At 47.4% G+C, this 24,262-nt stretch overlaps 1 protein-coding gene across 4 annotated transcripts in view; it reads left to right on the plus strand.

Annotated features, from left to right (window-relative positions):
- Nucleotides 1-16,085, plus strand: part of SPECC1 (sperm antigen with calponin homology and coiled-coil domains 1) — a 153,810-nt gene extending 137,725 nt beyond the window's left edge. For all 4 annotated transcript variants that reach the window (XM_087968345.1, XM_087968199.1, XM_087968302.1 and 1 more), the window contains 3 exons: nucleotides 2,427-2,543; nucleotides 11,200-11,259; nucleotides 14,722-16,085. In XM_087968345.1, coding sequence (XP_087824471.1) covers nucleotides 2,427-2,543; nucleotides 11,200-11,259; nucleotides 14,722-14,811 — 267 coding nt within the window. In that variant the 3' untranslated portion in view covers nucleotides 14,812-16,085. The remainder of the gene's footprint in view (nucleotides 1-2,426; nucleotides 2,544-11,199; nucleotides 11,260-14,721) is intronic.
- Nucleotides 16,086-24,262: the final 8,177 nt, after the last annotated feature.

The following is a 24,262-nucleotide window of genomic DNA, read 5'->3' on the forward strand; positions in this document are numbered from 1 at the left end:
AGAGAAGGGAGGGAGGAAGAAGAGAAAAGGGAGGAAGGAAGGTGATGAGAATGAGAAGGGGAGGAAGGAAGGAAGGAAGGAAGGAAGGAAGGAAGGAAGGAAGGAAGGAAGGAAGGAAGGAAGGAAGGAAGGAAAGGAAAAAAGGTCTGGAAAGAGGGAGGGAAGGGAGGAAGGAAGAAGAGGAAGGAGAGGAAGGAAAGAGAAGGGAGGAAGAAAGGTGATGAGAATGAGAAGGGGAGGAAGGAAGGAAGGGGAAAGGAAGAAAGGTCTGGAAAGAGGGGAGGAAGGGAGGAAGGAAGAAGAGAAAGGAGAGGAAGGAAAGAGAAGGGAGGAAGAAAGGTGATGAGAATGAGAAGGGGAGGAAGGAAGGAAGGGGGGAAAGGAAGAAAGGTCTGGAAAGAGGGGAGGAAGGGAGGAAGGAAGAAGAGAAGGGAGAGGAAGTAAAGAGAAGGGAGGAAGGAAGGTGATGAGAATGAGAAGGGAGGAAGGAAGGAAGGAAGGAAGGAAGGAAGGAAGGAAGGAAGGAAGGAAGGAAGGAAGGAAGGAGGGAAAGGAAGAAAGGTCTGGAAAGAGGGAAGGAAGGGAGGAAGGAAGAAGAGAAGGGAGGAAGGAAAGAGAAGGGAGGAAGAAAGGTGATGAGAATGAGAAGGGAGGGGAGGAAGGAAGGGGGAAAGGAAGAAAGGTCTGGAAAGAGGGAGGGAAGGGAGGAAGGAAGAAGAGAAAGGAGAGGAAGGAAAGAGAAGGGAGGAAGAAAGGTGATGAGAATGAGAAGGGGAGGAAGGAAGGAAGGGGGGAAAGGAAGAAAGGTCTGGAAAGAGGGGAGGAAGGGAGGAAGGAAGAAGAGAAGGAGAGGAAGTAAAGAGAAGGGAGGAAGGAAGGTGATGAGAATGAGAAGGGGAGGAAGGAAGGAAGGAAGGAAGGAAGGAAGGAAGGAAGGAAGGAAGGAAGGAGGGAAAGGAAGAAAGGTCTGGAAAGAGGGAGGGAAGAAAGGGAGGGAGGATAGAAGGGTGAGAAGGAAGGATGGAAGGAAGTTGAGGGAGGAAGGAAGGTAATGGGAAGGAAGGAAGGTGATGAGAAGGGAGGGAAGGAGAGAGGAAGGAAGAAGAAGGGGGGAAGGAAGGATGGTCTGGAAAGAGAGAGGGAGGGAGGATGAAGGGTGAGAAGGAAGAAGGGAGGATGGAAGGAAGGTGAGGGAGGGAGGAAAGTAATGGGAAGGAAGGGAGGAAGGTGATGAGAAGGAGAAGGGAGGGAAGGAGAGAGGAAGGAAGAAGGAGGGGGAAGGAAGGATGGTCTAGAAAGAGAGAGGGAAGGAGGATGAAAGGGTGAAAAGGAAGAAGGGAGGATGGAAGGAAAGTGAGGGAGGAAGGAAAGTAATGGAAAGTAATGGGAAGGAAGGGAGGAAGGATGGAAGATCTGGAGAGGGAAAGGGAAGGAAGAGGGTGGGAGGAAAGAAGATAATGAGTAGGGAGGGAGGAAGGAAGGAAGATAGAAGGGAGGAAGAAAGGAGATGAGAATGGGAAGGAAGGAGGAAGGAAGGAAGGAAGGAAGGAAGGAAGGAAGGAAAGAAAGAAAGAAAGAAAGAAAGAAAGAAAGAAAGAAAGAAAGAAAGAAAGAAAGAAAGAAAGAAAGAAAGAAGGGAGGAAGAAAGGAGATGAGAATGGGGAGGAAGGAGGAAGGAAGGAAGGAAAGAAAGAAAGAAAGAAAGAAAGAAAGAAGGGAGGAAGAAAGGAGATGAGAATGGGAAGGAAGGAGGAAGGAAAGAAAGAAAGAAAGAAAGAAGGGAGGAAGAAAGGAGATGAGAATGGGAAGGAAGGAGGAAGGAAAGAAAGAAAGAAAGAAAGAAGGGAGGAAGAAAGGAGATGAGAATGGGAAGGAAGGAAGGAAGGAAGGAAAGAAAGAAAGAAAGAAAGGAGGGAGGAAGAAAGGAGATGAGAATGGGAAGGAAGGAGGAAGGAAAGAAAGAAAGAAAGAAGGGAGGAAGAAAGGAGATGAGAATGGGGAGGAAGGAAGGAAGGAAAGAAAGAAAGAAGGGAGGAAGAAAGGAGATGAGAATGGGGAGGAAGGAGGAAGGAAGAAAGGAAAGAAAGAAAGAAAGAAGGGAGGAAGAAAGGAGATGAGAATGGGAAGGAAGGAGGAAGGAAAGAAAGAAAGAAGGGAGGAAGAAAGGAGAGGAGAATGGGAAGGAAGGAAGGAAGGAAAGGAAAGGAGGCAGGATGGCTACTTGGTGCTCTCCGAAACCTTTCATTTCATGACTCAACTGGGTAACATCATCAGTGTGAGAAAGGGAGTGAGGAAGAGGAAGAGGAGGAGGAAGACCGTGGGCTCCTTGCTGCTCTTTGAGCACCAAAGTTTTCTTGCAGACCTTTCACGACCCAACTAGGTTACATCATCCGTGCCTCACTCCTCCCCTCTCTTTGCTCCTGCAGAATATCGACATCACCAACTTCAGCAGCAGCTGGAGCGACGGCCTGGCTTTCTGCGCCCTCCTGCACACCTACCTGCCGGCTCACATCCCTTATCAAGAACTCAACAGCCAAGACAAGGTGAGTCAGTTCCTGCCTGCTCCACCGGGGGGCGGCTGCGCACATCGGAGAGCTTCCCGCGGATGCCCCTAGTGGAGGGCCAGGGGACTGCAACTGTGCAGAAGTAGTACAGGAGGCAAATACTGTACTTAACCACCCATCATTTAGTGACCATTCAAAATTACGGCGACCCTGGGAAAAAGTGACTTAGGACCAATCCTCATACTTATGACCGTCACTCACAGCCTTCCTAGGAGTGGTGCGGTGAGAGACAGAGTGGCGCGGTGGCCTAGAGGTGGAGCTCTCGCCTCACAATCAGGAAGGCTGTGAGTTTCTATCCTTGGGAGAGGCAGGTATTTATTCTCTCTGGGGCACAGTGAGAATTTATCTGCTGAACAAAACTCCGCCCTGGTGACAGGAAGGGCATCCAGCCAGTCAAACACTCGGCTAGCTCCATCCAGTTGCCCAGACTCCACTCTGCAAGGGATTATTATGGGGTCGTTAAACGGAGATGATTTAGTGACCATTCAAAGTTACAATGACCCTGGAAAAAAGTGACTTAAGACCAAGCCTCACACTTATGACCGTCAGAGCCTTCCCTGGATCGTGAGGTCGAAATGGCCAAATACAACCAGCATGTATGCGTGATAGTTGAACCACCCTGGGATCATGTGACTGCCATTTGCAACCCCGCCCAGCTCCCTTACGACAAGCAACAAAGGAAGCCAGCTCTGCTTAACGACCGCATGTCTCACTTAACAACCGCAATGATTTATTAATGGCCACTGCAAAAATAAAAAAAGATTGTCAAATTGGGTTGGTCACTTGACCCGCTCGTTTTACGGCCATCATGACTTCGGCAGGCTCCGTTAAATGTCGTAAGTCGAGGACTTCCTGCATTTCAAATAAAACCTCTTAAAATAACGAGACAAAAGGGTAAAATCCATTCCCAAGTTAAATTTAATATTGCAGCTCTCAGCTCAGCAGCTAATCTGGAGAAATTTGGTTTTATTAACAGATTTAGCAGATAATCAGAGTTGGAAGGGACCTTATAGGTCATCTAGTCCAACCCCCCTGCCCAAGCAGGAGACCCTTCACCATTTCTGACAAATGGCAGTCCAAACAGGTAGTCCTCGACTTACAAAAGTTCACTCAGTGACCATTCAAACTTACAACAGCACTGGAAAAAGCGGCGGCCGATTTTTCCCACAGCAAATCAATAAATCAGCAAATCAATAATAATAAATGTCTTTCCTGTAGGAAAAAGAAAGATTTTAGCTAGTCCTCGACTTATGACCACAATTGAGGACCCCCCCCGTTTTTCCTGCTAACTGAAACGTTCGCCAAGTGAATTTCCCTCCGTTTCGCTAAGCAACGTTTTTTAAAATGGGAATTTTGACCCATTTGACGAGCTACCTTGCCACAGTTGTTAAGTGAATCGGTTGTTCAATTAGTCACGGTTGTTAAGTGAATCGGGCTTCCCCATCGGCTTGGCTGGCTAGAAGGTCGCAAAAGGAGATCACGGGAACGCCGTGTCCATCGTAAATGCGAGTCGGCAGACAAGCACCTGCATTTTGATCCCGGGGATGCTGCAAACGTCGTAAGTATGAAAAACGGTCATAAGAAGTCACTTTTTGTTCAGCAATGTGGCAACTTGGAACAGTCACTAAGTGTAGCCGAGGACTTAACCCGGGTGTTTGCAGGATCTTTCAAAAGAATAAAGGCAGCAGCTTCTTCCTTTTTTTTCAGGAAGTTATATTCTCAAATAAATTGTATTTTTCCTTCATTTTTGTTCAGCTGCTTCCTTTCAAGTAAATCCAGGGCTATTTTGAGTTGACCTCAAGGGATTTGAGTTCTCTTCTTCCTTTTCTCACATCATTTCCCCAAATTGTTCTGTCAGTTTTTTCCCCCCCAAATAAAACACCTCCATACAAAAAAAATGTACACAGTCCAGGTAGTCCTCGACTTACGGTGGTTCATTTACTGACCGTTCAAAGTTATAACGGCACTGGAAAAAGTGACTTACGCTGATTTTTCACAGTTACGACCGTTGTAGCATCCCCAGTGGGTCCTGTGATCAAAATTGAAATGGTATGGGTTCTCCTGCTTGAGTAAGGGGGCTGGACTAGAAGACCTCCGAGGTCCCTTCCAGCTCTATTTGTATTCTTAAATTCAGATGCTCGACAATTGATTCATATTTATGACGGTTGCAGCGCCCCGGGATCACGCGATTCCTTTTTGCAGCCTTCTGAGAAGGAAAGTCGATGGGGGAAGCCAGATTTACTTAACAACCATGTGACTAAGTTAACAACTTGCCGTGACTCACTTAACAATGGTGTCAAGAAAGGTCATAAAAATTCACTTAACGACTGTCTCACTCAGCAAGATAAATTTTGGGCTGAACTGCGGTCATAAGTCGAGGACTCCCTGTCTACCTCTCATCATACTGAGCCAGAATGGTCACTTTTAGTCCTCGATTTAACGACCACAATCAGGATTATAATTTCCGTTGCTAAGCAAATCATTTGTTAAGTGAGACTTGTCCAAATTTATGACCTTCCAGCCCCGTTTTGTTAAACGAATCATCTGTCGTTAAGTGAATCACACAGTGATTAAGTGAATCTATTGACTTTTCATTGTTTGAAGGTCGCAAATGGGAATGACCTGACATGCACACACACCCCAGGACGCTGCAGCCATCATAAATACGAGTCGGTTGCCAAGCGCCAAATTTTGATCATGTGACCATGGGGAATGCTTGCAAACGGTCTTAAACGCGAGGACTGATCATCGGGCACCTTTTTTTCAATGCCCATAGTAATGAACCGTCGTTAAATGAACGCTTGCAAGTCGAGGAGAAGCCGGATCAGCCCAGATCTCTGAGCAATCAACAATTAAATTAGGAAATTTTTTTAAAAAAAGAATTACCTCAGAACACAAACATCTGCAAAGGGCCACCATTGGCGGTTTTCCTGGATTTTAATTTATTTTCCCCTGGAAAAAATAATGATTTATTTTCTGTGAGGGTCTTTGATCAAAGTGGCTATTTTAAACTGGCAAATTAATGGCCGTGTCTTTCTCTCCAGCTGCTCTGAATCCCCAGAGGGTTGAGCAAGATAAGAATGATATAAATAAATTCCCCCCTTAAAATCCATTAATAACCTTGAGTGATAATAGATGCATGCAAGTTTTTTTTTTAAAAAAAAATAGATGCACGCAAGTTTTAAATATATATATATATATATTTCCTTGCAGCTCCGAAGGCAGCTTTTATATACACTGCTCAAAAAAATAAAGGGAACACAAAAATAAGACATCCTAGATCTGAATGAATGAAATATTCTTATTAAATACTTTGTTCATTACATAGTTGAATGTGCTGACAACAAAGTCACACAAAAATTATCAATGGAAATCAAATTTAGCAACCCATGGAGGTCTGGATTTGGAGTTACACTCAAAATTAAAGTGGAAAAAAACACTACAGGCTGATCCAACTTTGATGTCATGTCCTTAAAACAAGTCAAAATGAGGCTCAGTAGTGTGTGTGTGGCCTCCACGTGCCTGTATGACCTCCCTACAACGCCCGGGCATGCTCCTGAGGAGGTGGCGGATGGTCTCCTGAGGGATCTCCTCCCACACCTGGACTAAAGCATCCCCCAACTCCTGGACAGTCTGTGGCGCAACGTGGCGTTGGTGGATGGAGCGAGACATGATGTCCCAGATGTGCTCAATTGGATTCAGGTCTGGGGAACGGGAGGGCCAGTCCATAGCATCAATGCCTTCGTCTTGCAGGAACTGCTGACACACTCCAGCCACATGAGGTCTAGCATTGTCTTGCATTAGGAGGAACCCAGGGCCAACCGCACCAGCATATGGTCTCACAAGGGGTCTGAGGATCTCATCTCGGGATCTAATGGCAGTCAAGCTACCTCTGGCGAGCACATGGAGGGCTGTGCAGCCCCCTAAAGAAATGCCACCTCACACCATTACTGACCCACTGCCAAACCGGTCATGCTGGAGGATGCTGCAGGCAGCAGAACGTTCTCCACGGCGTCTCCAGACCCTGTCACGTCTGTCACATGTGCTCAGTGTGAACCTGCTTTCATCTGTGAAGAGCACAGGGCGCCAGTGGCGAATTTGCCAATCTTGGTGTTCTCTGGCAAATGCCAAATGTCCTGCATGGTGTTGGGCAGTAAGCACAACCCCCACCTGTGGACGTCGGGCCCTCATACCACCCTCATGGAGTCTGTTTCTGACCGTTTGAGCAGCCACATGCACATTTGTGGCCCGCTGGAGGTCATTTTGCAGGGCTCTGGCAGTGCTCCTCCTGTCCCTCCTTGCACAAAGGCGGAGGTAGCGGTCCTGATGCTGGGTTGTTGCCCCCCTACGGCCTCCTCCACGTCTCCTGATGTACTGGCCTGTCTCCTGGTAGCGCCTCCATGCTCTGGACACTACGCTGACAGACACAGCAAACCTTCTTGTCACAGCTCGCATTGATGTGCCATCCTGGATGAGCTGCACTACCTGAGCCACTTGTGTGGGTTGTAGACTCCGTCTCATGCTACCACTAGAGTGAAAGCACCGCCAGCATTCAAAAGTGACCAAACCATCAGCCAGAAAGCATAGGAACTGAGAAGTGGTCTGTGGTCACCGCCTGCAGAACCACTCCTTTATTGGGGATGTCTTGCTACCTGCCTCTGCTTTCCACCTGTTGTCTATTCCATTTGCACAACAGCACGTGAAATGGATTGTCAATCAGTGTTGCTACCTAAGTGGACAGTTTGATTTCACAGAAGTGTGATTGACTTGGAGTTCCATTGTGTTGTTGAAGTGTTCCCTTTATTTTTTTGAGCAGTGTATATGTATGTATGTATGTATGTATATTTGTATATTTGTGTGTGTGTGTGTGTATAGATATATATATATATAAATATAAATTAAATATAAATATAAATAAAAATTAAAATTAAAAAGCTGCCTTTGGGGCTGCAAGGAAATAAAACTTGTGTGCATTTTTTTAAAAAAAAAACCCGCATGCCTCTATTATCACTCAAGCTTATTAATGGATTTTAAGGGGGGAATCTTTTTATAAATAAATTTATAAAAATATAAAAATATAAAAAGCTGCCTTTGGGGTTGCAAGGAGAATCGAACCGTGTATTTTAAAAAAATATGAGGATGATATATAATTGCTTATTTGAGGCAAAGGAACCTGTTGCGTTGATCGATAGATTTTCTCTGGGAAAATTCAGAGAGTTTCCGATGTTTTTGTCTTGTGGCTCCACTGAATATTCATCCTGAAGGAACATTTTAATCTTTTTTTTTTTTTGATTATTTGAAACGGAGATTTTTGAACGCAATTCTTGGGGGACACCAAAGGGACAAGCGTTAGGCGCAAAAATTCCTGTTTTTCTTTTGAATCTTCTCTTTCCCAAAATCTCCCAGTAGTTCTCGACTTACAACCACAATGGGGATCCCCATCCGTCAACAATGGGGACCTTAAGTGAGTAGCATCCCGTTTTATGACCTTTTTTTTCTCCTGCCCCCATGAAGGGAATGCAGCTTTCCAGCTACGACCATTGTAAATACAAGATGGCTGCCGAGCGTCCGAATTTTGACCTTGGCAAACGTGCGTGTGAGGACAGGTTGCAAGGTCACGGTTTTTTTCCCAGCGCCGTCGTGACTTTGAACCGTCGCTAAACAAATGTCGAGAACTCCCTGGAATTCAGTCCAAGGAAAAAACAAGATGAGGGAAGCCAATTTCAGTATTACAGATAGTCCTCGAATTATGACTACAATTGAGTCCCAAATTTACATTGCTAAGCGAGACATTTGCGAAGCGAGATTTTTTTTTGCCCCATTTTACAACCTTTCTTGCCACAGTCATTAAGTGAATCACTGCAGTTGTTAAGTGAGTAACGCGGTTGTTAAGTGAATCCGGCTTCCCCATGGACTTTACTCGTCAGAAGGTTGCAAAAGGGGGGTCACATGACCTCAGGACACTGCGACCGTCATAAGTACATGCCAGTTTCCAAGTGTGTGACTTTTGATCACGTGACCATGGGGGAGCCCCAACGGTTGTAAGTATGAAAAACGGTCATAAGTCCCTTTTTTCACTGCCGTTATGACTTCGGACACTAAATGAACTGTTGTAAGTCGAGGACTAGCTGTACAAACAGCCAAAGAAGCTTTTTAGACAATGTTTTTCAACCTCCGCAGCTTTACCATGTGTGGACTTCTACTCCCAGAATTCCCAAGCCAGCATGAGAGTGGAAGTCCTCCCCCCTTAAAGCATCCTGGCTGGGGAATTCTGGAGGAATCCCACCCCTCTTAGAGCAGGCTGGCTGGGGAATTCTGGGAGTGGAAGCCCACCCCTCTTAGTGCATGCTGGCTGGGGAATTCTGGAGACAAATCCCACCCCTCTTAGAGCAGGCTGGCTGGGGAATTCTGGGAGTGGAAGTCCTCCCCTCTCAAAGCAGACTGGCTGGGGATTCTGGGAGTGGAAGCCCTCCCCCTTAAAACAGGCTGGCTGGGGATTCTGGGAGTGGAAGCCCTCCCCTCTCAAAGCAGACTGGCTGGGGATTCTGGGAGTGGAAGCCCACCCCTCTTAAGGCATAATGGCTGGGGAATTCTGGGAGTGGAAGCCCTCCCCCTTAAAACAGGCTGGCTGGGGGATTCTGGGAGTGGAAGCCCTCCCCTCTCAAAGCAGACTGGCTGGGGGATTCTGGGAGTGGAAGCCCACCCCTCTTAAGGCATAATGGCTGGGGGATTCTGGGAGTGGAAGCCCTCCCCCTTAAAACAGGCTGGCTGGGGAATTCTGGGAGTGGAAGTCCTCCCCTCTCAAAGCAGGCTGGCTGGGGGATTCTGGGAGTGGAAGCCCACCCCTCTTAAGGCATAATGGCTGGGGATTCTGGGAGTGGAAGCCCTCCCCCTTAAAACAGGCTGGCTGGGGATTCTGGGAGTGGAAGCCTCCCCTCTCAAAGCAGACTGGCTGGGGGATTCTGGGAATGGAAGCCCTCCCCTCTCAAAGCAGACTGGCTGGGGATTCTGGGAATGGAAGCCCACCCCTCTGACTGTTTGCTCACATTGAAAAACATAGTTTTTAATAGTTGCCGAGGTTAAGAACCGCTGGTCCAGAATGTCACAGCTGTCCTCTTTAATATATCTCTTTTTATTTTTTTCTTCCCTTGTTAACCAAACAAGGAAAGCAGAGGTCAAACTAGAATATGGCATTTTGGTGTCTCTTGGGAGTTTCCAGCCTGGATGTTTTTGTAGATTATTTATCCCAGGAGTGGAAAGGAAGCAAACAGCAGCTGATCCTAGACTCCCTCGTCTTTGGGGCAGCCCCTGAGATAATGGAAGACCGTTATCTTGTCTCCCCTTGCTATTGCACAAGTGTTGTGGTTCGCCGGCAAGCAGGTGGGGACAGCTGAGGTCTCGGAGAGCGAGGACTGAGATGAAGGGCCTGCGTGGGATGCAGGGATGGGGCCAGGACCATCAGGGAGAGGAAGGCTGCCTTCGGAGGTTGTGGAGGCTGGCAGCAGTGAGGAAGAGGAGCCCGAGGAGCCTGTGCCCAGGGCGCGTGCGCGCAGGGCTGCTCGAAGGAAAGAGCAGCTGCAACAGCACGGGTGACTCGGGAGTAAGGCTGCAAGGTAATGGCCCCTCCCTGAAGGGATAAAAGCCAGCTGAGAAACCGGAGTTCTTTGCAGGAAGCAAAGTCGTTTTTGCACTCGAGCCTTGTGGACGTTCGGACTCTCTTAGTTTATGTTTGGAGACTCTTTGTGTTGGAAATATTTCTTAGTAACTTTATCTGGTGTTCTTGGCAGCCTTGCAAAACCTTGGCCAGGCTCTTTCTAATTGGTCTGAAGCAGACTTTTAATCAGGAAGGAACGGGATTCGTAAAGAAACGTTAAAAGATTGTGCTGTTACTTTTGTCTCGTGTTTGCTTCCTTGGAACCAGGTTTGGGTCAGAACAGCAAGGCACCACCTATACTGTACCTGTGCGTTTGGTTTTTCTTGCCTAAATGTAGACCCTCCCTTTTTTTCACCCTTGAAATTTCATTTTGTTAGATAGGGCCCAACGTTCCAGTCTATCTAGATCAGGGGTGTCCAACCTTGGCAACTTTAAGACTTGTGGACTTCAACTCCCAGAATTCACAAGTCCACAAGTTGCCAAGGTTGGACACCCCTGCTCTAGATCCTTCTGTATCTTCAGCCTAACAATGACAAGGAGCCAGCCTGTTCTTCAGTTAATCTAAACAATGGTCCTTCATTTAGCCCTTGACTTACAATTGTACATTTAGTAACCATTCAAAGTTATAACGGCACTAAAAAGAACCCGGCTTAGGACCGCTTTTCACACTTACGACCGTTGCAGCAATCTCACATGATCGAAATTCAGATGTTTGGCTACCGGTTCTTAAATTACGATGGTTGCAGCGTCCTGGAGTGACGTGAATGAACCCCCTTTTACGACCTTCTGACAGCGGGGAAGCGAGATTCATTTAACATCCCGTTTACCATCTTTACAGCTGCAGCGATTCACTTAACAACGGTGGCGGGGAAAGGTCGTACTAGGAGACAAAGCTTGCTTAGCCACTGAAAAAAATTTGGGCTCGATTGAAGAGTCTTTTTTATGTTTTTCTTCTTCTATTCATGTTTTTCTCTTTCCCAGAAAAGGAACCTGCTCCTCGCGTTCCAAGCGGCAGAAAGCGTTGGAATCAAACCCAGTTTGGTAAGTCTCCATGCGGGGTTTTATTTCCGTGGGGAGGAGAAAAGCGGGGGGGGTAGGGTTAGGGGTGTGTGAAGGGAAGAGACGGGGGAGAGGGTGGAGGGAAGGCGAGGGTGATTGTCTTGGGCATAACTAGAGGTTGACCCCATAATCACTCAGGTATTTCTCCCTAGGTTGTTGAGCAGTGGGTGGTAATGCTATGGTTCAGCCTGGTTCAAACGACCTGGTGGCAGAAATTCTTAACTAGTTTGTCTAAACCGGTAGTAAAAAAAAACAACCTCCCATTATATTCTCTTCTTCCGCCTCTCAGCTAGTGTGTGGAAAGATGCACACCGGCATGTTAGCTGCCCTCATGTTAGCTGCACACGCGTGCATGATCACCAAACCGGTAGTGGAACAGGTAGCATCCCACTGCTGTTCTTGAGGGTGGAGTTCCCATCATCCCCTGCCAAGCCAACATGGCCCCTGTTAGCTGAGTAAGTGGGAAGCTGTACTCTAGCATACGAGAGTCAGTTTGGTCTAGGGCTTAAGGCGCCATGCTAGAAACAGGGAAAGAGGGAGTTGTAGTCCTGCCCTCCGGTATGAAAGGCCATTGGGTGGCTTTCGGCCCACTCTAGGAGATGGGGAGTTCTAGTCCCACTTCAGGTATGAAAGGCAACTGGGTGACTTTAGGCCAATCACTAGGAGTCAGTGAGTTCTAGTCCTGCCTTAGGCACAAAAGCTAATCAGATGACTTTGGGCCAATCACCAGGAGACTGGGAGTTCTAGTCCTGCCTTAGGCACAAAAGCTGGCTGGGTGACTTTGGGCCAATCACCAGGACACAATGAATTCTAGTTCCACTTTAGGAATAAAAGCTGACTGGATGATTTTGATCAAGTCACCAGGAGAGAGTGAATTCTAGTTCTGCCTTAAGCATGAAAGCTGGCTGGGTGACTTTGGGCCAATCACCAGGAGACAGTGAGTTCTAGGTCCATTTTAGGAATAAAAGCTGACTGGATGATTTCGATCAAGTCACCAGGAGAGAATGAATTCTAGTTATGCCTTAAGCATGAAAGCTGGCTGGATAACTTTGGGCCAATCACCAGGAGACAGTGAGTTCTAGTTCCACCTTAGGCATGAAAGCTGGCTGGGTGACTTTGGACTAATTACCAGGAGACGTGAATTCTAGTCCCATCTTAAGTATGAAAGCTGGCTGGGTGACTTTGGGCCAATCACCAGGAGACAGTGAATTCTAGGTCCATTTTAGGAATAAAAGCTGACTGGATGATTTCAATCAAATCACCAGGAGAGAGTGAATTCTAGTTCTGCCTTAAGCATGAAAGCTGGCTGGGTGACTTTGGGCCAATCACCAGGAGACAGTGAGTTCTTGGTCCATTTTAGGAATAAAAGCTGACTGGATGATTTCGATCAAGTCACCAGGAGAGAGTGAATTCTAGTTCTGCCTTAAGCATGAAAGCTGGCTGGGTGACTTTGGGCCAATCATTAGGAGACAGTGAGTTCTAGTTCCACTTTAGGCATGAAAGCTGGCTGGGTGACTTTGGACTAATTACCAGAAGACGTAAATTCTAGTCCCATCTTAAGTATGAAAGCTGCTGGGCCAGTGACCGCCTCTCTCTCAGTCCAACTCACTTCGCGGGGTTGCTGTTTGGGGGAAAATAGGAGACAGAAGGTGTGCGACTAACTGAACCACCTCAATGATTCACTTCATGACTATGTCAAAAAAAGGGTTGTAAAATGGGGCAAATCTCGCTCAGCAACTGTCTCGCTGAGCAACACAAATCTGAAGCTCAATTGTGGACATAAGGTCGAGGACTGCCAGTACAAACAATCGCCCCTACTCGGAATTATACCGAATGTCAATTTTATTTTCCTTGCCTTTAAAAAAAAATCGTATTATTCCACCTCTTGCATCTTCAAAGCACCCGGACTGGTGTTGGCGAGGCTTAATTTTTGCTCTGCGAGGAGGATTAAATGGTTCTTGCTTTTCGGCTTTGGGGCACAGTGGATTGGGGGTGGCAGCTGGCACGCTTGGAAGAGCTCAGAGGAGTTATATCTATCTTGACCCTCTGCCAAGGCCTGAGATCTGAGCGGTTCTTGGCTCTCCGGAGGGGCAGGAAGGAAGCACCGTCAGGGAGGAGGGTTTACAATCTGGAGACTTTAATTCAGCCCCATTGAGGTTCTCTTCCAAATTGAACAATGGTTGTTGGTTGAACGTCTTCCGGTTTCTATTTATTTTCAAGGTCTTTCTTCCACCCCCTGATTTTCAGCATTCTCTGGCCCTTAGCTCAGATAGCTGCTAAAGGATTTTTCAAGCTTGGTCACTTGGAGATGGGTGGACCTCCACTCCCAGAATCCCCAGCCAGGATGCTTTTAAGAGGGATGGGCTTCCACTCCCAGAATCCCCCAGCCAGCCTGCTTTAAGAGGGGTGGACTTCCACTCCCAGAATCCCCCAGCCAGCCTGCTTTAAGAGGGAGGACTTCCACTCCCAGAATCCCCTAGCCAGCTTGCTTTAAGGGGTGAACTTCCATTCCCAGAATCCTCCAGCCAGGATGCTTTAAGAGGTGTGGACTTCCACTCCCAGAATCCCCCAGCCAGCCTGCTTTAAGAGGGATGGACTTCCACTCCCAGAATCCCCAGCCAGGATGCTTTAAGAGGGGAGGACTTCCACTCCCAGAATCCCCAGCCAGCCATGTTTTAAGAGGAGGACTTCCACTCCCAGAATCCCCCACCCAGCCATGCTTTAAGAGGGGAGGACTTCCACTCCCAGAATCCCCCAGCCAGGATGCTTTAAGAGGGGAGGACTTCCACTCCCAGAATCCCCCAGCCAGGATGCTTTAAGAGGGGAGGACTTCCACTCCCAGAATCCCCAGCCAGCCATGTTTTAAGAGGAGGACTTCCACTCCCAGAATCCCCCAGCCAGCCATGCTTTAAGAGGGAGGACTTCCACTCCCAGAATCCTCCAGCCAGCCATGCTCTAAGAGGGGAGGACTTCCACTCCCAGAATCCCCCAGCCAGGATGCTTTAAGAGGGGAGGACTTCCACTCCCAGAATCCCCAGCCAGTCATGTTTTAAGAGGGGAGGACTTCCACTCCCAGAATCCCCCAGCCAGCATCCTTTAAGAGGGGCGGACTTCCACTCCCAGAATCCCCCAGCCAGCATCCTTCAAGACTTCAATTCCCATATCTGGCTGGGGAGTTCTGGGAGTTTACTCCACTCACCTTGAAGCTGTCAAGCTTGAAAAATGTTTATTTACCATCAATCAACCATCTGTGCACCCGTCCCTTGGTCCAATTCAATCTTGACTTCCTGAAGTGTTTATTTCAGCTCCCAGAATTCCCCACAGGGCTTTCCTCCTTGGGAATTCTGGGAGTCCCACTCATCTAGAAGGGGAACCAAAAGGGGGTGGGTGGAGAAATTGCGCTGGATTCCTGTTCCTCTCACCCCGTTTCCTTCCCTCCCGCAGGAGCTGAGCGAGATGATGTACACCGATCGCCCGGATTGGCAAAGCGTGATGCAATACGTGGCGCAGATTTACAAATATTTTGAGACTTGAGGTGGAGGAGGAGGAGGACGAGGAGGAGGAGCAGAGGAGGGAGAAAGAGGAGGAGGAGGAGGAAGAGGAAGAAGAAGTTTGAGCCACTGAAAGAATACCACCGAAGAAGCACTCAATCACTTTAAAAGATCCCCCTTTTCCATTGATTCCTGGTCGGCAAAGGACGGCTCGTGCCAGATGCCAAGGTGGCAGAATGGGTCCCTTCTTGGCTGGGAACTTTTTCCAGGGCCCAGACACCCAACATGTGCCAAAAAAAAGATACTCAAAGCCCAGAGCCCAACTTTGGCGCCCAAGGACTCTTCACGTCGCATAAAAACAATTCTCGTTCATTATTTTCTCCTCTAAACAGGGCTTCCATTTTGCCTTGTCCTTAAGGGGGTCTCTCCCAGTAGGAACCCTTCCTCATTTTCAGTTCTCAGCTCCTGGTGGCTGAGAACTTCTGCAGAAACGCAGGAACACCCTTGCCAGCCGTATCCTAAAGGCATCTTTCTGAAGGTTTCAAATGAAACAGGCCACATCTGGATTAGAACCGAGATCTCATTGAACGGCTCGGAGCAGGCTCTGTTTTGTAAGATGGCCCACCCAATCTGGATTGACCCCTCTACAGTGGGGGGAGCTGTGAAAGTGGCAGGTAGGGGGTGTCAACTAGGCAACGAGGACACGACACGAGCTGGTTTCTCTTTCGCAACTGCGACACGAAGAGGCGGCCGTTTTCAGATTCTCCTTGGCGTGCAGTTGTTGGAGTGGGGGGCAATGTGGAAACAGGGTTTGTAGACCCCCAAGAAACAGGAAGAATTGTGGGAGGGAGAAGCGGGGCCGGGCTCCCCAACACTTACAGTTCAGTGGTGGTATTCTACCGGTTCGGCCCGGTTCGACCGAACTAGTAGCTCCGAGGATCATTTGCGAGCGAAAGGATTCGCTCCAATGATCAGCTTTATTTCCTGGTTTTCAAGCTCAGCTGTTTCGCGGGGCACGACGGATTGCCGCGCATCAGCTGTTTTACACACAGAAAGTGAGTTGCAAACTCTCCCACCGAAATGGTAGGAAAATTTTTTGGAAACCCACCACTTGCTACAGCTGCAATGTCTTTTCGCCAGCCGACGGCTCCTCCGCTGTTTTGTTGCTACATGAACAGCAACGAAACCAGGCCGAAACTCATTCAACAGAGTTTGTCCTCCGCGGGCCGCTGGTGACTTAAGAGATGGGTAAACATGTTGCACGCTGAACTCCTCCGCCACGTACAACCGGTAAAAAAAAAGCTCAGGAGCAAATTCAGAAAACGTTGGTAATTCCTAAATTCAGGATCTCTGCGATTGAGGGGCCCGGTGTCTTCCATCTGACTCGTCTTCGGCGAGTCATCGGTGTCATTAATAATAAGAGTTTGGCTGATTTATGTTGGTGTCTAGCTGAGTGTACTGCTGCTGTCTGGCGTGATTGAGAACGTCGGAGTCCATCAAGGGACCCTTTGCTCCTTTTCAGTGCCCTTTTAAGGATGGCTTTGTGGTTTTGTCTGGATGGGAGGCTTAGATTTGAGCCAAGGCAGACGTGTGCCGGTCCTGGCGACCACAACTGGCATCTCAGAAATGGGTGGAACGTAGAAAGTGTTGTGTCCAGATGTTGTTGAAAGCAGTACGGGCGCTGTGCAACGTTGCCTGAATGCAAAACACCATAGGGTACCTTTGGGTTTCAGGATCTTCCCACGAGTAAAAAGATGGCAGGAATTGGAGTTGTGGACAGGCACCAACCCTCTGGTAGTAGACTCCTAGTAGTAGCTATCAGTGGTGATATTGTCATGCTGCTCGGTGGTGTTCCTGCCATGCTACTGGGATCATCTGCAGATGGGCACGTGGATGCAAGTGAGGGAACTTAGCAATCCAGGTGGTGTCAGTGAGGGCTTGTGGTCACATACACACACACACACATACCATACATATACACACAACATCCCTGTTGTTAAAGGGGGAATCGTTGTTTTGAAAATCTGCTCAGCACACCTTGCTTGCGTCCCCTCCATTGTCTACATGAGCTCAGTACTGGGACCCGTCTTCGTTCTGGATGTTGACGAGGTGGGTAAAATTGGAGGACGGGTGTGGCCGAGGTGTTTGAGATAAACTTGCGGAAAGTTTGGTTTGTCTCAAACCAGAGGAAGTGAAACCCAGGGTCCCAGGAGCGCCACCATTTTCCCCGTAGAAAATGGTGCACAATTGGAAGTCGCAGGAGATTCTCGCGGTCGAGAAGGTTAGCTTTGCACAGCGGGCAAGTTCTCCAGGACACTGGGTGACAGAAGAGTGAAAATTGGGCAGGGGTGACTCAAGGGCCAGTGCCAGGAGTGTGGCAATCTTAAGAGGGGGGGCAGTCTTGTGTAAGGGGGAGGAGTTCCAGGCATAAAAGACGCAAAGCGAGAAAGTGGTTAAAAGTCGAGAAGGTTCGAGGAGAAGCCTTGATGGTTGCAAAAGTGTAGGTTGGCATCTCTGGGAGAGGTCAGAGGTCGGGTTGGAAGGCGGGTGGTCAGAGTAGCCATCCAAAGAGAAGCAAAGGTGCCACATAAGGGAATTTGCATGTGCCTTAAGGAAAGTGGAGCATGGCTGGGCTGGAAATGGCGGTCCGGTTGGAGAAAGGTAGAACGAAAGGATACGGGACTGCAACATTGCTCCGCGCTTGTTTTCCCCGGTTTTGTCCTATTGAGTTTCCCTTCTCTTCTCCAAAGGAACCTTAGAACTGCAAGGGTCCTCCAAGGTAATTTAGTCCACCCCTCGCCCCCAGATCATTTTAGATAGATGGCTGTCTGGCCTCAGTTTGAAGATCTCTGCAGAAGGGTTTTCACTGGCAACCTCAGGAAAGCGCTGTATTTTCTTTCACTGGACATCTTCATGATTGCAGCCAGATTCTCCCTGCTCCCACCTCTTGAGGACTAGAAGCTTAAGAGAATGCTTTAAGAAAAATACAGGATTCACTTCCCCAGGGCTGGGCTAAATTGCCTCTCTGCGATCACCCCAGATTAATGGGGTCACCGTCCTGCAGGAGGGCTCATCTCTTTTTGAATAAGCCAGAAAAAATGTAGAACGTTGCTTCTTCCAAGCAAGCCAGCTAGAAGCCATAATTAGTTTCCAGAATTGTAAACCCGTTAAAAGAAGCTTCTTTAAGAAGGGTGGGCTTCCACTCCCAGAATCGCCCAGCCAGCCTGTCCTAGGACAGCTCCCCCACCCTCTTTCTCCTTGGTCACTAAATTCATTTCTTATTTCATTTGTTCAATTTGTAGAGCTTCCCCTCTGAACGTCTCCAGGCGGGCTATAAGAAGAAATAGATGAATTTTGACTTTTCACGACTACCTCTTTTCCAACACAGGTTTAGGGTACATCCCATGCAGGTCTGTGCAAAACACGCTTCAGGGATTGTGTGTTGGGTGTTTTGCACACCCGGATCCAGAAAGTGCATCGTGTTAGGATCAAATTAGGGTACGCGTTCACTGCTCACAACGCACCGAGGGAGAACTCCCCCCCCCCCAAAAGAGACGAGATGGCGGCCATCACCTGCAATCCAAGCCCTGTGTTGCAATACAAAAAGGGGCGGGGCTTCAATTGCATGGGCCGAGTGGCCATCTTGACTTTTTGACCCCTGATGGCAGAGATCTGGGCATTCAACGACAGCATTCTCCATTCTCCGACGGTTCACCAGCACCATCCCTTGTCTGTACGATCTCCTCAGGAGCTGGCCAGATGCGGTCAAATTGTCAAAATGGTGGCCGCCACAGCAGGATCGAACCACCTCAAGCGATCATTATTTCGATCCTAGCCGGCGGATTCCATTGAATCTAACAGATTTGCTCTGTCAAATGCATTCAGCAGCACGCTAGTCCTTTACAAGGCACTCCCACTTACTCCTGAGCCCAGAAATGCTGGTACTCCAGGCATAAATGCAATATCTCTCAGCCTTGTTGACTTAAAAGAGGTGGACTTCAACTCCCAGAATTCCCCAGCCAGCCTTGCTGGCTGGGGAATCTGGGAGTTGAAGTCACACCTCTTTAAGTCAACAAGTTTGAATAACACAACATATTAATGGATTTTCTGCAGGGCCATCCATTTCTACGACCCACAGTTTATTTTTACTGTAATGTTTTTTTTCAGTCCTTCGTGGTTTCTGAGTTTTCTTTTCTCTGTCCTCCTTTAAAAAAAAAAAACACTTTTGCACATGTGCCAAATTTGCCAGATGTGGTTTTTTCCCTCTCTCTTCTCCCCCCTCCACCTTCCTCAACCAGGTTATTTTTCTTGACACGGGCTCGACGTTTGCCCTCAAACTTGCAAAACCACCGAGAAGTTGCATTGCATCTCCATCCGGCGAAAGGATGAGGACAGCAAGCTTCGAACAGAGATCACACCAGAATGTACGGATGCTTTGTGGCAAATTTGGCCAAGCCTGGATGTGCTTGCCACCAAGTTTTTATTTAAAACACACACAGAAACAACAGACTTACGTTACTGAAGCCGTTAGCGGAAGGTCTGCCTAATATTTCTAATTAAAAAAAATTTTTTTTTCCAAAACTGGCTGCGTGTTGTGTGTTTGTGTGAATTTGCTGTCCTTCCTCCTGCCAGGAAGACCTTGATGGACACGTGTCGGGGGGAATTTATTATTTTATTTTCCTTTGAGGGGATTCAAAGGCCTTTAGGGAGCTAAAAGACACCTCCATAAGTTGTGTTTTTTTTTTAAATTTAATTATAAATTATTTTCTTTAAATTACAATTACGTTTTTTAATTAAAATTATTTTTAAATGAAAAACTAGTTGAAATTATTTTTAAGAAATGTATTTTTAAGACACATTCTTTTAAGAATTTAATTTTTAAAAAAAAAACTACAAGAGTACAATTATTTTTTTAATTAATTTTTTTTTAATTACATTTAACTGCTTTTAAAAATTTCCATTTTTAAAAAAACAATTATGTAACTTAAAATACTTTATAAAATATTTTTAAATTAAAATATGCTCCAATTATTTTCAAAGAATTAAAATTATGTTTAAACAAAAACTAGTAAAATGATTTTTAAGAGGTTTATTTTGGAAGAAGTCAACTTTAAGAATTTAATTTTTAAAAAAATAAAAATTATTTTTGTACAAAAGTACCATTTTTAATTGAAATGTTTTGAATTACAGATGTTTTTTAAAATTACAATTTTTTTAAAAAATTTATCTAATTAAAAATGTTTTTATTTTTTTAGATTTTTAAATTTAAAACAGAACAGAAGATGTGATTTGTGGTTTGGTGGCAGAGTCAAATGGGGGAGGAATCAGCAAAAAGGGGTTTGGTCTCCTCTTCTTGAGATTGGATGACACGTCTTCTCTGGAGGGCATTTGGACCTTGGTTAACCTCAAAGTTCCAGGGAAACTTTGGCCAACTGTTAGTCTGTGGGCAGGAGACCATGAGGAGACCCCCTGGCTTTAAATTTGACTGAGAAGTTTAAAAATAACCCTACCCAATAAAGGAAAAAACTTCAAGACCCATTCATACAGTCATCTTGAAACCTATAGAGAGGTTTCAGTTATAGCCACAAGCTTTTTAAAGTGCCATCTATTTCCATGCTGCGTAACAGGATTTTGATGGGAGACCACCAGGAGATCATAGATGTTTCAAAGCAATGGAAGGACAACTTCCGTCGAGAAAACCGCTTGGGGGGCGTCCATGAACTTACAAGGAGCCACGTTTAATAGAATAAACTCTCTGCAAGGCTTAGACAGGTGGAATTCCATCCCTATAAAAGCAGGCTGGCTGGGGGATTCTGGGAGTGGAAGTCCTCCCCTCTTAAAGCATCCTGGCTGGGGGATTCTGGGAGTGGAAGCCCACCCCTCTTAAAGCATGCTGGCTGGGAGATTCTGGGAGTGGAAGCCCGCCCCTCTTAAAGCATGCTGGCTGGGGGATTCTGGGAGTGGAAGCCCACCCCTCTTAAAGCATGCTGGCTGGGGATTCTGGGAGTGGAAGTCCACCCCTCTTAAAGCATGCTGGCTGGGGGATACTGGGAGTGGAAGCCCGCCCTCTTAAAGCATGCTGGCTGGGGATTCTGGGAATGGAAGCCCGCCCCTCTTAAAGCATGCTGGCTGGGGGATTCTGGGAGTGGAAGTCCACCCCTCTTAAAGCATGCTGGCTGGGGGATACTGGGAGTGGAAGCCCGCCCTCTTAAAGCATGCTGGCTGGGGGATTCTGGGAATGGAAGCCCCCCCTCTTAAAGCATGCTGGCTGGGGGATTCTGGGAGTGGAAGTCCACCCCTCTTAAAGCAGGCTGGCTGGGGATACTGGGAGAGGAAGCCCCCCCTCTTAAAGCATACTGGCTGGGGGATTCTGGGAGTGGAAGCCACCCCTCTTAAAGCATGCTGGCTGGGGATACTGGGAGTGGAAGCCCGCCCCTCTTAAAGCATACTGGCTGGGGATTCTGGGAGTGGAAGCCCACCCCTCTTAAGCATGCTGGCTGGGGATTCTGGGAGGAAAGCCCACCCCTCTTAAGCATGCTGGCTGGGGATACTGAGAGTGGAAACCCGCCCCTCTTAAAGCAGGCTGGCTGGGGATTCTGGGAGTGGAAGCCCACCCCACTTAAAGCAGGCTGGCTGGGGGATTCTGGGAGTGGAAGTCCACCCTCTTAAAGCAGGCTGGCTGGGGGATTCTGGGAGTGGAAGCCCACCCTCTTAAAGCAGGCTGGCTGGGGATTCTGGGAGTGGAAGTCCACCCTCTTAAAGCGTTGGCTGGGGATTCTGGGATGAAAGCCAGCCCTCTTAGAAAGGGGCTGGAGGGATCTGAGAAGCACCCACCTCAGGTTAAAGGTTGCAAAGGAGGCTGAAGGAAGTGGCTGCCTTCAAGGCTGAACCTAGAGCAAATTACACAAGACATTGACCACTCTGATTGCTGAAATCTCTGCAATAAATTTATGGTGTTTGTTTAAATACACAACTGACAAGCCATTCACTTGGCCAACACTTCATTGATAACCAACACCCTCCCTCCCCCACCTCCGCAGCAGCTAACAAACAATTTGGACTTTGCAACTTCTTCGTAATAAAATGTGATTGTGTTACATTCAGCCCAAGGTGTTTTTATCGGAAATAAAAGAAAGGAGCGGCGTCTGGAAGGAACTTCCAGAAATCATCCGCCATAGTAGGAGCTGTGTTAATCGCATTGAAAATATGCATATTTAGTGATAAATTGCATCCTTCTCGGATCCAAAATAAGCAGGTTTGAAGTGCTAGTCTCTCTCTAGGGACGTTTACATCCTACTCTCTGTTCAGCTGCACAAAGTATCTAGCCAATTTCAAGAATGCTGTGCAAGACTTGGGCCTGTTCAGCCCTTGGATGGCATACCACCAGTAAATCCCCAGAGGAGGCTAGATTGGGAAATGCAAAGGAGGAGGAGGAGGAGGAGGAGGAGGAGGAGGAGGAGGAGGAGGAGGAGGAGGAGGAGGAGGAGGAAAAGAAGAAGGGAAGAAGAGAAAGAGAAGAAGAGGAGGAGAAAAAGAGAAAAAAAGAAGGAGGAGGAGGAGGTAAAAAGGAGGAGGAGGAGAAGAAGAAAGAAGGGAAGAGGAGAAAGAGAAGAGGAGGAGAAAGGGAAGAAAAAAAGGAGGAGGAGGAGGAGGAGGAGAAGGAGGAGAAGGAGAAGAAGAAGACTGTGTGGTCCTTGGTGCTCTCTGAGCTTGGTGATTTTCTTGCAGACATCTCATGACCCAACTAGGGAACATCATCAGTGCCAGAAGGGGGGAGGGGGAGGATGACGAGGAGGAGAGGAGGAGGAGGAGGAGGAGGAGAAAGAAGGGAAGAGGAGAAAGAGAAGAAGAGGAGAAAGAGAAGAAGAAAAAGGAGGAGGAGGAGTTGGCGGAGGAGGAGGAGGAAAAGAAGAAGAAGAAGAAGAAGAAGAAGAAGAAGAAGAAGAAGAAGAAGAAGAAGAAGAAGAAGAAGAAGAAGAAGAAGAAGAAGAAGAAGAAGAAGAAGAAGAAGAAGAATCACACAAAACACACACAGGCAAAACCTGAAGAAAGCCTATAACTCATTGCAATCAGGAAAAGTGAATCTGTGTCACCTCTGGATACAGAATAACAGAGTTGGAAGGGACCTTAGAGGTCATCTAGTCCAACCCTCTGCTCGAGCAGGAGACCCGGCCTAGACCCATTTCAGACAGATGGCTTTCCAATTCTTCTTAAAAGCCTCCAGCCACAACCTCTGGACACAAGCCATTCCATTGATTAATGGTTCTCACTGTCAATGGCGATACAGAATTATCTTGGAAAAGGGACCTTGGAGGTCTTCCAGTCCAACCCCCTGCTTCAGCAGGAGATCCTAGACCATTTCAGACAAATGATTGTCCAATCTCTTCTTTAAAAACCCCAGTGATGAAGCATCCACAACTTCTGGATGCACAATACAACTTCAGGGCATCAAATAACCACATTCAATTCCCAAATTCATCCAATCTCCAGAAAGAGCCTATCCATTGCTGTCATAAATTGAGGACCGCCTGTATTAACCAACAATGCACACTTCCCAAACAGCCAAGCCAACCTTTCCCAGTGTGGGGTAACAGCTGAATGCCTGCAAAACAAAGTTTGGTGTTAGAAAAATATTCAAAAACATTTAAAAAGCACACCTTCCTTTCTGTGTTTCGAATGCCGCCATTTATCAATTTATTCCTCTCCATTTTGGTTGCTTTCGCTTAGAATCCTGTTGTGCACATTAGACATTTTCAAATATTGACTTTTTGCATTTGGGTGATTAAGGCAGATTTTTTTTCTAGCAAATGATCTAATGCCACCTACCAAGATTGGCAGGATTGCGGTAAGATAAAAATTGGAGGCATAAATTCCCAGCAGTTTTGCTGGGAAGTGCAAAAGGGACCCTTTGCCAAACGGTATTAAGAGCTTTTCAGACAGCCAGGATCATCCGGAGTTGACCCAGCCAGATCTCTTATGAGAGGTTCCCGTACGGATCATGTAGCAATGGCATCCCAGGTCATTTCTGCGCAAATCCAGAGCCAATCAAATCCAAGATGGGAAATAATCTTGATCAGGGTTTCTCGAGACTGGCCCTTTCAAGGGGGTGGGCTTCCACTCCCAGAATCCCCAGCCAGCCTGCTTTAAGAGGGGAGGGCTTCCACTCCCAGAATCCCCCAGCCAGGATGCTTTAAGAGGGGTGGGCTTCCACTCCCAGAATTCCCCAGCCAGGATGCTTTAAGAGGGAAGACTTCCACTCCCAGAATCCCCAGCCAGCCTTCTTTAAGAGGGTGGATTTCCATTCCCAGAATTCCCTAGCCGGCCTGCTTTAAGAGGGATGGACTTCAACTCCCAGAATCCCCATCCAGCCTGCTTTAAGAGGGAGGACTTCCACTCCCAGAATCCCCCAGCCAGCCTGCTTTAAGAGGGAGGACTTCCACTCCCAGAATCCCCAGCCAGCCTTCTTTAAGAGGGGAGGACTTCCACTCCCAGAA

This window comes from Notechis scutatus, chromosome 1 (genome assembly GCF_049901735.1).
Source record: "Notechis scutatus isolate UNSWTSFEM ecotype Mainland chromosome 1, rNotScu1.2, whole genome shotgun sequence".
NCBI lineage: Eukaryota > Metazoa > Chordata > Lepidosauria > Squamata > Elapidae > Notechis > Notechis scutatus.